This window comes from Giraffa tippelskirchi, chromosome 11 (genome assembly GCF_054371585.1).
Source record: "Giraffa tippelskirchi isolate mGirTip1 chromosome 11, T2T-mGirTip1v1.2.pri, whole genome shotgun sequence".
In the NCBI taxonomy this organism is placed as follows: Eukaryota; Metazoa; Chordata; class Mammalia; order Artiodactyla; family Giraffidae; genus Giraffa; species Giraffa tippelskirchi.
Window position 1 is genome coordinate 121544906 of NC_137285.1, and position 12955 is coordinate 121557860.

The following is a 12955-nucleotide window of genomic DNA, read 5'->3' on the forward strand; positions in this document are numbered from 1 at the left end:
AATCTCCTACAAGTGAACTCTGGATTTCCTGCAAAGCAGCCATTCGCTGAACCATTTCCCCTCACCTGTGGCTCTTTGTAATTTCTACAGGGTGTGGGCGGTCCCAGGCTTTCAGTTAAACTTTCTCTTGGCAAAGTTACTGTGTTCATGAAGGGGGTAAATAAGAACATAGTTATATTACTAGTATGGTCCAAGTGCATGTAGAGGACTAAATATTTTTAAAGTTTGATAGAAAATAGGGTCAAGGAAGGCAAGCAGTCTTAAGTCTCTGCCCCAAAGTCCGTTGTTAGTGTGTCAACCACAGTCTCATCTCTTTCCATGGGAAAAATCTGGTCTTCATTGAAGCCAACCTGAGGAGACAGGGAGGGGATTGAGCTACAGGAGCTCCATGCCTGAGGCCTGTGATCTCCACCTCTGTTCATAGCCTTTCTCCGATATTCACAGCCTAGCAAGGGCCTAGTCTGTTGCTGCTGCTGCTAAGTCGCTTCAGTCTGTCCGACTCTGTGCGACCCCATAGACAGCAGCCCACCAGGCTCCTCGGTCCACAGGATTCTCTAGGCAAGAATACTGGAGTGGGTTGCCATTTCCTTCTCCGGGCCTAGTCTAGGAGGCAATATTTATTGTGGCAGTATTCTCCAGTCTGCAAGGAACAGCATTGCCCTTCTTGCTCCTTACATAGAGCTTGAGTATTTCTTCCTCTGTGTTGCAGGATTTTGGATAATATCAGTATTCATCAGGTTTTAGTGAGTTCTACTGAAGAAACTCATGGGACTGTGTGGAAATATGGGTTGAACAGTTTTGCCATATATACTGCACTCATATATTTCTTGCTGTGATGCTAGTTTTTTCTTTTTTTTTTTTTAACTATCATTTTTTAGTAGTAGGGAAGCAAAGTTTCTCCCATATCTTTTCCATTACTAATTTCTCCTTGAAATCCTTCACTAATTCTTTTTTTCCCTTTTCTTCGCTCCACCCCCCCTGCCCCCACCCCCATCATAATGAGTTTGATTGAGAGTCTTAAGAAGGTATTTCGTACTTGGCATCATGAAAAAGAATCTCTCTTCCCATGTGCTCTACTTTGGAAATAGACACTATTTTATGATTTATTTGGAGAAACTTCTAAACTGATTTGGAAAAGAATCCTTAGCCAACTAGGAGTTACTGTAACATGAAACTAACACAGATTTTTCTTTTTTGTTATTTTACTTGATCTTGTTAGGTAGCAGAGGTACAGAGCACTTGACTGTGGAATGAAATGTGATTCTGTGTCCAGACTACCCATTATTACCTAAATTCTGTCATATCAACTAAGTCATATGGCTCATCACAGTTCATTGTAAGATGGAAATTCTACCTTTTGGATCAGGTAGAAGCAGGGCCAGAAGACACAAGTAATCACCATAAACCGGCTTCCCACTTGCCCCTGTCACCTATCACTTGTACCATCACTTCTCCAAGTCACATCTGTTGTCTCAGGATGGTTTCTTGTGACCAGCTGAAGGAAAAGAAAACAAGTCAAACTTGACTTCTGAGTGCATATATCAGTACAATCTTGAAATGGACTGCCTCTGTATTATAGTACCACTCTATTAGAATCAAGAGTGACCCTGATAGATAATAATAAAGGGAAATACACCTGGCATTTGGAACATCTGACTACATCAAGTGCAGCCAATAGTTATAGCTTCAAGTGGTATTCCTGTCACACATTTTGTGTTAAAAAAGTGCCCTGAGGTAAAAATGTCTACAGACTTGTATGAAGTTTGAAAGAATAATTGGTTAGAAGGTTGGATGGAGAAATAATGGAACCTTGGGAAAAGGAAATCTGGGAAAGAAATGTGTGGTTAACTCAAAGCAGAGGGCACAAGTGTAAAGATGTTTGCATTTACCATTAATATTCAGCAGAGAGCACTGAGCATAGAAGGAACATGGCACAACCAGTTAGACAGAATGGATTGACTGGCAGTAATCATCTGTCACTGGTCACCTCCAGTGCTGGAACAAATGTCAAATGTATGCAGTAGACATGGGAGTAGAGATGGAGGTTTTGCCTGGTCTCAATTCCTTGGGTTTCCACATACAAAGGCTACTCTTGCTACTGCTGAATGTCCTACCTTGCAGACAGTGCTGGTACAATTCCATCCTTTGAGAAGACCATCCAGACACTTAATGGCACATTAGTTACACTGGACCTCTTTCATTGTGAAAGGATCAACGATTCATCATGATTGGAACTGACATATATTCAGCCAGTTTTCTTTATGAGATTACCTTCTCTGCTTGCAGGACCTCGGCCAGCAAAGCTAACTGAGTGTTCACAAAATAATTGATATGCAAGAAAAGGACCTTACAAACTATCACATCAAACAAAGTTTACAGTAATGGGGTGCAGCTGTGGGCACATGGCCATAGCACCCACTGGTCTTCTTACATACCACAGGGCACAGAAGTTGTATGCCTAACTAAGTGATGAAACAGGTTTTGAAGGTGCTGCTGAGTTGCTGATCTGGAGATAATACCAGCAAAGATTGGATGTCTTTCTGCAACAGATAGCAAATGCCCTAAGCGAGTGGGTCCATATCTGTAGTGCCACTGGATCAGGTAGGAGAGTTTCTCCAAACCATTTATTGAAAAGATAATGCTTTCCCTATTGCATGTTGTTCTTGATTTTCTTCTCACACATCAGTTGCCTATACGTGGGTGGGTTTATTGCTGGGCTCTCTTTCATGTGCCTGTATTTCTGATTTGTGCCAGTACTATACTGTTCTGATTACCTATAGCTCTGTAATATATTTGAAATCAGGAAGTATGATCCTTCCAACTTTGTTCTTCCTGCTCTCGAATGCTTTGATTTTTTTTCATCTACTTGGTTACATATATTCCTTACTATTCTATTGTTTTTGATGCTATTGCTTTTATGTATAATTTTATATAAATTATAAAATATTAGGAAATATGCTTCCATTATAAATTTAAGGATTATTTATTTCTATTTCTGTGAAAATTCCACTGGAAATCTGAAAGGCAAGATTGCATATAACTTGGAGATTGCTTTGAATATTATGGATCTTTGAACAGTGTTATTTCTTCCATTCTACCAGCGTGGGATATTTTTTTCACTTATTTGTGTCTTCTTCAGTTTCTTTCATCATTGCTTTATAATTTTCAATGTACCTATCTTTCATCTACTTGGTTACATATATTCCTTACTATTTTATTGTTTTTGATGCTATTGCTTTTATATATAATTTTATTTATTTTTGGCTGTGTTGGGTCTTCATTGCTACCCAGATTTTTCTCTAGTTGCAGAGAGTGGGGGCTACTCTCTAGTTGTGGTGCATGGGGCTTCTCATTGCAGTGGCTTCTCTTGTTGTGTAGAATGGGCTCTAGGGCTTGCAGGCTTCAGTAGTTGCAGCTCGTAGACTCAGAGGCTGAAGCTTCTGGGCTGTAGAGCACTGGCTCAATAGCTGTGGTACACAGGCTTAGTTGTGCCATGGCATGTGGGATCTTTCTGAGTCAGGGATTAAACCTGTGTCTCTTGCCTTGGCAGATGGATTCTTTACTACTGAGCCACCAAGGAAGTTGCTGACACTGTTGTTCATGGGGTTGATTTTTAATATATTTTTTGGATAGTTAGTTTGTACCTTTTGGAAATGTAACTTATTTTTATACGTTGATTTAATATCCTCTGATTTTACTGAATTCATTTATTACTAGTCTTATAGTTTTTTAGTGGCTACTTTATGGTGTTCTATGTGTGGAGTGTCTTTGAGGAGACACAGAAATTGGAGAGCAGGTGATTTACAATAATGTGTTCCAATGCTTGGGGAATATGAGCCTACTGAATATCTGGGGAAGAATGTTACAGGCAAAACAAAATAAAACAAAAACAGAAAATGGAAAGACTCTGAGGTTGCACATACCTTGCATTTTTTGTTATCTGTAAGAAAGCTGAGGTAACTAGAAAGAAATATACAACAGAGGGATCACTTGTAAGAAGTGTATTCTAAGACATAAAAGGGGTCTAGAGGATGTGTACCCTTGTAACAGATGTAAGAGTTAGTCTGTTACTTTGAATAAATGAGAAACCCAGGGTAGTTTTCAAATAGGTAAGGTTTGAACTGTATTTTCAGAGGATAATTCTGATTGTTATTTTGATCTTTGGCTAAAGAGAGAAATGGCTGAGAAAGGGGATCATTTATCATTATTGTATCAAGTAACATGAACTAAGTAATATTGTATTAAAATTAATTCCTCAGCTCATATGGACTTGTAATAATAACAGCAAAAATATATTTCTCACTCATTTTTCAGTTTTGCTGCCTCAGTCTGGAACTTATTGTGAAGGTGATGCCATTATAATGAACTACTGCTATTGTATCATAGAGAAAAAGAGACTCTGAAACTAAATTATGGCTTATAAATCTTCATTCATAAATAACACAGTTATACCTTATATTGTCCAATGCAAATCACATGATGAAAACTAATGTCACTAGGATTGAAAAATAATACTCCAAAAGTAAGAGGCTCTATTAGGCAGGTTCAGTGAATATTTTGAACTAATAATATACTACATTGTTATTACAAATATCCCAGAAATAAATAATAGTTTGCAAGAATGTTATTAAATAAATATGTGTTCTGGATGTTTGGTAAAAAAGTGAATAGGATTTGTTGATTTGAATGAGATATATGAAAGAAAGAGTTACAGAGAAGAATTTGGGAAATGTTATCATAAGCAGTTGTAAAGATGTATTTGCTCTTAGTGATATGGGAACACTGGAGAAAAATAGTTTTGGGTATGTTAATTGAAAATGAATGTCAAGTATTATAAGGCTGATACCCAGTAGACAGTTTAATGTGCAAATCGGAGGTTCACGTGGGTGACTTTAGTTGGAGAAAAGTGTGGAGTGAGGGGACAGTGAGGCTGGGATGATGAGTGGTGATGTGGGGAGAACAGTAGAAAATAAAAGAGAAAATGGTATGGTATTGTACCATGAGCCATATATAGCTTGTACTAAGAATTCTGGGTTATTTTTCATGAAATGGAAAATAATTAGATGATTTTGAGCAAGGTAATGGCAGCATTTAAGTTAAATCTTAATGGGGGTGCTCTTACTGCTATTTATAGAATCAGTTAAAGTTTGTAGGAGTTGAGGAAAACTGAGAGATAAAAACAAATTAGTAGGATATTGCAGCAATTCAGAAGAGATGATAATGGTTTGGATAAGATTGGTCAAAATGAGTTTGCGAAATTAGTTTTAGATATGTCTTGGAGACACAGGTAACAAAATTTCTGAACAGGTGACGTATGAAAGAATATAATGATTGGAGTCAGGGTAATACTTTAAGTAAAATAAAATGTAGATATCTTCTTAGAAAAGCAGAATGTCTCAGGCTTCTCCCATATTTTCTTATTATTCTATGGAGATTATCCCTATATTAGTTACTACCTGAACATTTCTTAGAGAATATTCCAATTTCCTCTGCAACTATGCATGTTCAGAAAAGCCCACATATTGCTTTCTCCACTGCTTCTGTTGCTTTGACTGGTCTAGTTTCCTGGAAACCAAGGTAAAAGTAAAAATGTAGTTGACTGAAAACTGAGAATAAGTAAATATGAGCAAAAGTATTTGAAATAAAAAGACTGTGTAACAACTAAAAATAAATGTTCTTTTTAAGTGGACATAAATTGTTAAGAAAAATTAGCACATGGTTCAAAGTATTGATAGGTTCTCTGATCTAATGCAGTTAAACTCATTGTCAATGACAAAATTATATGATATCAAGAAAAAGATAATTCTAAAATATTTGGAAGTTAAAAAGCATCTAAATAATACATAGCTCAAAGAAAAAGTGTCAAAGAGAATTAGGAAATACTTCAAATGTGATGAAATAAAAATACAAGAAACCAGAATTTCTGTGGTAGGTAAGCTAGTTCTTAATGGCAAATGATAGCATTAATTTTTATATTAGAAAAAATGGCAGTATCTAAATTAGGTTTCCATCTTAAAAAGATGGAAAACAGGCCAAAATAAATCAAAAACAATATAAGGAAAGAAATACTAAAAATAAAGACTGAATTGAAAACAAAAGATAAAAAAAGGTTAATGGAACCAAAGCCTGCTTCTTTCATAAATCTGTAACTTAATTGACACAGAGAGAAATCACCAACATCAAAAAACTAATAAAGAAGGCATATCAATACTGACCTTACAGATAGCAAAATGAGATAATGGAATACTGGAAACAATTCTATGCACGTAAATGTGACAATGTAGATGAAACAGATGAATTTGTTGAAGGAACAAACTATCAAAATGCACTCAAGAATAAATAAATAATCTGTTTTTTCTACATCTATATCTTAGTGAATTTTAGCAAATATTTAAGGAAGAAATAACACCAGTTACTTTCAATATCATCTAGAAACCAGGAGAGAAAGGGAACAACTTTCAGACTTGTTTTATGAGGCCAAATTTGCTCATAATGACAACCAGACAAAAATGATACAAGAAAAGAAGCTATAGATCAATACTCATGAATATAAATGTTAAAATCTTCAACTATACATTAGTAAATTGAATCCTACCAAATAAAGACAAATAATATGTCACTAAAAGTAGGATTTGTCTCAGGAGTGCAAGCATGATCAAACACTCAAAATTAAACAGTGAAGCCCACCACATTAAAAGATGTAACAAGAAAAAAGTCATAAAATTTTATTGACACACGCAAAAATCATTTGAAAATATTTTAATGTCCAATCATGATAAAAAAGCAACAACTTTAGCCAACTAGAAATAGAAGCAAACTTTCTCAAGTAGATAAAGAACAGTATAAATAATGGTTGAAGATTAAATAGTTGAAGATTAATAGAAACAAAGTAAGGGTGATCATTTTGACCACTTCTGTCCAATATCATATTTGAAGTCTTTGTATATTCATTAAGGGTAGAAAAAAAGACATTCAGATTGGAAAGAAATAAAATTATCCCTTTTTGCAAATAACATGCTATTTACATAGAAAATACCAAGGAATTTAAGGAAATCTGGAAATAATGTTTATCAAGATCCATGTACAAAATTCAGTCAGTGAACAACTGCAACTACAATTTAAAAATGTGTCATTTATAATGGGCTTCCCAGGTGGCGCTAGTGGTAAAGAACCTAGCTGCCAATACAGGAGACTTGAGAGATGCAGGTCCTATCCCTGGGTCAGGAAGATCCCCTGGAGGAGGGCATGATTGAAGCAACTGATTATCTGAGTAGTGCAGAAATGCCAGGTTTATTGTCCATAGATCAGGAAGAGTGCCTTGCTAGCACAGACCAGTACTGTACACTGTGGTATAAAGTAACCTTAGGTATGCAACTGATTAAACTAGTGAACTGAGAAAGATGGTACAGGCACAATTTCCATCACCATGACTGGGTTATTGCTCACATTTAAGGATCCAAATCCAGAAGAAGAATTTATGAAAGTTGGAATGAAATTATATCTGTACTAGAAGAAAGATTTATCGTCTCAACTTCTGGACATGAAGTGAGCCTACCCATGAATATAGCCATATCTGAACTGATGCGAATGATAATACCACTGGGGCAAATGATGATTACAGGCCAAATTAAGCCATGCCACCTGACTGACATTGAGTGAGAATACCGCAAGCCCATATATGAAAAGGTCAACAGGCGTTGACTCCTAACATTATTAAGATTGTGTGAATCTTTCCCAGGAGATGAAACAGTTTAGACATACATCTAGATGCCAGAACACAGGGCTAGGCAGAACTGTAGGAAATGAAGCTGAACTGTGGGTTGATTGTCTCTTACTCTGGGAAAGCTCCAACTCATGGAGAATCATCTAGGAATTTCTCTGCGCTTGCTTGAAGACTGGAGTTTTGGTAGGGCAGCCAGATTTCAAGGCTAGCTTACAATGGTTAAGATGGCAGTTCGATCTGAGGGATTCTCTAGGGGTAACAGGAATGATGTCAGTGGCACCAGTAGAAAGTCTGTGGTAGCAACTGTGCTCCTGGACCAAAGCTCCTTTAGCTGTGACTGTTGCACTAGGATATCTATCCTAGACTGTAACCAACATTCTCTGCTCTCATCTAGTAAGATATTAGGAATGTAGGTATACTCAAGGAGCTACTTCAAATGAGGGACTTTGATTTGGTGTTTTTAAAGTTTAAGCCAGGAAGATATGAATGACAGTTTGTTATTAGTTACTGGAATATTACAGCGCTTTAAGACAAAATGCCAAAATTCTGGGCTGCAGCAGAGACAATGGTTTAAGATGTAACTGTAGTTTAAAATGCAAATATTGCAAAAGGTAAATATTGAAAAAAATTAATGAATTTTCCTATCAATAAATAACATAATTACAAATTAAATACAAATTAAAAGGAAGCAATAAAAATGAAATTAGAAATAAGATCATTAAATAGAACTAATATCAGTATTAATCTGAATAGATTTTATTTTATTCTAGCTGTATTTTGTGAAATAAATGTCTATAAGTTTGAGTATGATGAAGTGAAGTTTTTAACAATGAATACACAGAGTTTAGCCAATGTCATCTCTATCTTTAGGAAATGAAAATATTCTTCCTATGAACTTAATATTTGATGGATCACTGCTATTATCAGTGATTCAGGAAAAATATCTGTGCCACATGCTTGCGAATTACCTTATTTTTCACACCATAGACAATAGGGTTGAGTGCAGGTGGCACAAGGAGGTAGATGGTAGACAGAAGAATGTGGGTAGAGGGCACAACATGTCCAAACCGATGGCTGAAGAAGGAGAAAAAGGCAAGAATATAAAACTCAAGGAAAACAAAAATGTGAGCTGTGCATGTGTTGAATGCTTTAAGCCGTGCCTCCTTTTGGTGTAGACGAAAAACAGCCTGGAAAATAAGGATATAGGAAATGAGGATGAAAATCATGTCAAATCCTAGAATTGTGAAACCTACAAAAAGACCACATGTTTTATTGACACGGTTGTCTTCTGCAGCCAGCTTGACCACAGCCATGTGCTCACAGTAAGAGTGGGCAATTACAGTGGAATGGAAAAAGTGCAATCTTTTGATTAAAATGGGTAAAATGCTAACGAGCACTGTTGCTCGGATTGCCACAACCAGCACCATACTAACCAGAATGAAAGGTGTAAGGGTGGATGTGTGCCTCATAGGATCACATATGGCAACATAGCGGTCAAAGGCCATTGCCAACAGGATTCCAGATTCCATGCCCTGCAAGGCATGGATGAAGAACAGCTGGGCTAAGCAAGCATCAAAGGCCATGGAATAAAAGCCAAACCAGAAGATAGCCAACATTTTCGGAGCAATGGCTACACAGAGTCCTATGTCAGTGGCTGCCAACACTGCCAAGAAGATGTACATGGGCTGATGCAGACTGCGTTCTGTAGGGATAATGATCAGTAAAATGATGTTTCCCAGAAGAGCCACTAGGCACACAGCAAAGAAGGAAAATCCAATCCAAAACTGCACATGCTCCAGTCCAGGGATGCCAATCAGTGTCACTGTTTTGGGGTCCATATATGACATGTTCATGGATTCCATGGATGTTAGTGATCTCTCTTTTCACTGCTGATTCTCATACCTACAGAAGAAAATGAAGGAGAAGTGAAACAGGACACTGACCTAACTATCATTCAGACCTATTGGACATTAAAGAAATAAATTTAGTGCTTTAGATGACAATGAGGCCAGAATATTGAGAGGTTCTATGCAGGGTGACAAGATGGCAGTAGAAAGCCATCCTACAAAACCTTTACTAGAGACAACAGGGGAAAATCTCAGGATTTCTAACCTACCATTTATGTAAGTAGAAACTATGACTCAGAACAATCTTCTTGCATGTTCCATGACCTAGAGTCTGTGCTGTTTGCAAAACTGTCAGGCTTTCTTTCTTTATCTCTAGATACCAACCCAGTTTTTCTGTAAATGCAAATTCTCACTGGGATTCTTAAGGATCCAGAAAGTACTATTGCTATCACCCATGTGGATTAGTCCACAATCCTATTGGGAATCTTTACCCTTAAGCAGTCTACTCCTGGTCCCAGAGAGCATGCTGTTTATCCCCAAGTCATTGGCATTAGTTCTCAATTGTAGATTGGTAGGAGTAAGTTTAGCTATCTTACATTCACTTATTCCAATATCAAAATGCTTAACAATTCACTATTTGGTAGGGCATTAAACTTGCCCCTTAGAGGAGATTTGAAGAAGGTGATCTGTTTTTAAAGGCTTCTGGGGTTGTTGGTTCTATAAATTACCCTTCATTTATGTTTAAGGAGAACTGTTGCATGGAATAGGGAAGGTATAGAATTGAATCAAAAGCAGAACTAAGCTAGTTTAGATGTAACATATAACTGGATGCATGATTTTATGCTTTTCCCCCACAAGTTAAAGTTCAGTAGATAACTAGTTGTATATCCTTCTCCTTTCACAGTGGGGATCCTATTTTTCTTTTTAATGGCTTTACACTATACTGTGATCCCAAATTGTACTATGCCTCTCTACAGTATACTGTGGTTAATTAGCTGTGGCTTGGATTCTGAAGCACTTTTGAATATAATGACCAACTCTTAGTACCTCCCTAGTTTTACACTCTTTTCTGTATTTGACTTGTGTTCCCTTTTATAAGATCCTAAATGGCAACCCACTCCCGTGTTCTTGCCGGGAGAATCCCAGGGATGAGGGAGCCTGGTGGGCTGCCATCTATGGGGTTGCACAGAGTCGGACACAACTGAAGTGACTTAGCAGCAGCAGCGATCTCAAATTTAAGAAATTTATTTTTATTTCCTATTAATGTCTGTTTCATTAATCATTCTGTAATATTTGGACCATTTCACATTTTACTACTGTCTGCCTATGCCTAAAAACTGATTGAAATTACTCCCACAAAGAGGTTTCCTCTGATCTGGTCATATTCATATACCCTGGAAAAGGAAGCCATTTATGAATAGGAGTGGAAGTCTCTGTTTTTGTTTGTCTATGGTGTCAGTCTCTTGAAAAGATCATATAAGTAGCCGTTTCATAGTCACTTAAAGCACATATGTAGAGGTATAAAAGGAGTTTTTGGTGTAATAATTCCCACATAAATGAAAAAAGAATGATGGAGGTACACTGAGATCTCTTTGCTTGTGATCCTGCACCAATATGAATGCTATATACTGTACTGATATTAATACTATAGTCAGAATAGTCATAAGATATGGATTAAAGCAATAAATGTTGTGACAACTAATTTTCTTTGATGTTTATATGTAGTATTTGGAAGGATGAAGTGGGAGAAATGATGAAATGTGTGGAAGATGTTTCTAATAATTATGAATGTGAGTTGTGAGAAATGATAGAAGCTAAGAGAAAAGGAAATCTCAGAATCTAAATAAATCAGTATCTCTTGAATTCAAAAATTGCCTGAATTATAAAGGCAAAAGTAGTCACACCTACTTGACAACAGTGCTTTTGTCAGATTAGGTGTCTAAAAATTCCATGGACCTGAGGAGCCTGGTAGGCTACAGTCCATGGGGTCACAAAGAGTCGGACACGACTGAGCTTAGACTAAGCACAGCATAGCACAGTTAACACAGTTATACTTTGGCCACCTAAGGCAAAGAGCCAACTCATTGGAAATGACCCTGATGCTGGGAAAGATTGAAGGCAGGAGGAGAAAGGGACGACAGAGGACGAGATGGTGGGATGGTATCGTGGACTCGATGGACATGAGTTTGAGCAAACTCCAGGAGATGGTGAAGGACTGGGAAGCCTGGTGTGCTGTAGTCCATGGGGTCGCAAAGAGTCGGACACAACTCAGTGACTGAAAAACAAGAAGTTAAAATTAAGTGCTTGAAAATATGAAAGATGACCTGGCTACTAATCCTAAATCCCACCCTCTCACACTTAACTATAGAATCTTGCTGAGGATTTTATGGAATATTAGAGTTCACTTGCCTATAAATGAATAATAACATCACTTACCTCAGTGCTAAATGACATAATATATAGGATAGATTGGTGGTTGGCACAGTTCAGGTATTATGTATAGTAGCTATGAAAAAAACTGGTCATTTTACCAAGAAACAAGCTAATAATATTGAGGAAGCAAAACAAAACACACAACTGAAAACTCCTTGATTATAGAAATAAGAAAAAAAAAAACCTCACAAGAAAATGAAAATTCCAGAGCTTAAGACCTTTCTTCATCTTCCTATATATAAGATTGATCACAGCCAAAGTACTAAGGTGATATCTATAGTATCATATAGTTAGGAAATGTCACATAATTTTTTAAAATGTATTTGTAATAATTACTCATTTACGAGCTTTGTGAATTAGTAGGAATAAAATGCTGTGAGCCCAATGCATCTAAATTGCATTAAATACAATTACGATGAGAAACAATAAGGGCTTGGGTTTGATGACCTTTAGCTTTTTGTTTGTTTGTTTTAATTTATTTATTTTAATTGGAGGCTAATTACTTTACAATATTATAGTGGTTTTTGCCATACATTCACATGAATCAGCCATGAGTATATATGTGTCCCCCATCCTGAACCCCCCTCCCACCTCTCTCCCCATCCCATCCGTCAGGGTCATCCCAGTGCAGCATAGATTTTAAATAATCTAGTCACATACAGGATCATCTGATTCTTACTTATTGAGAAGAACAGGAATAAAAGGTGCTAATAGATGCTATCCAACAGAAGCAAGAAGCCAGAAAGGAGATCAGGGTATCTTTTGCCCCATCACAAAGAAGACTAATATTTTGTATAAATTGATAAGATACTAAACCTTTTCAAGGCTTACGATTTTCCTATATTCTCTTACTTTCCATATCACTCAAACATATACCATATCTCCACAGACATGGATGGTCTGTTGCTTATAATTATTTTTTTTAGTTTTCAGGAAGCCAAAAAACATTAGA

General features: G+C 36.8%; 2 protein-coding genes across 4 annotated transcripts in view; one reads left to right on the forward strand and one right to left on the reverse strand.

Moving 5' to 3' along the window:
• LOC145525653 (olfactory receptor 51I2-like) overlaps nucleotides 1-12955 on the forward strand; it is a 550369-nt gene that overhangs the window by 479 nt on the left and 536935 nt on the right. For all 3 annotated transcript variants that reach the window (XR_014068359.1, XM_081539181.1, XM_081539182.1), the window contains exon 2: nucleotides 1220-2601. The gene's annotated coding sequence lies outside the window, so the exon portion shown is untranslated. The remainder of the gene's footprint in view (nucleotides 1-1219; nucleotides 2602-12955) is intronic.
• Nucleotides 6133-12186, reverse strand: LOC145525701 (olfactory receptor 52A1-like). The gene is made up of 2 exons (XM_081539222.1): nucleotides 11836-12186; nucleotides 6133-10771 (listed from the first exon to the last, which is right to left on the reverse strand). Exon 2 carries the CDS (start codon nucleotides 9583-9585, stop codon nucleotides 8647-8649), a length of 939 nt encoding a protein of 312 aa, XP_081395348.1. The 5' UTR covers nucleotides 9586-10771; nucleotides 11836-12186; the 3' UTR covers nucleotides 6133-8646.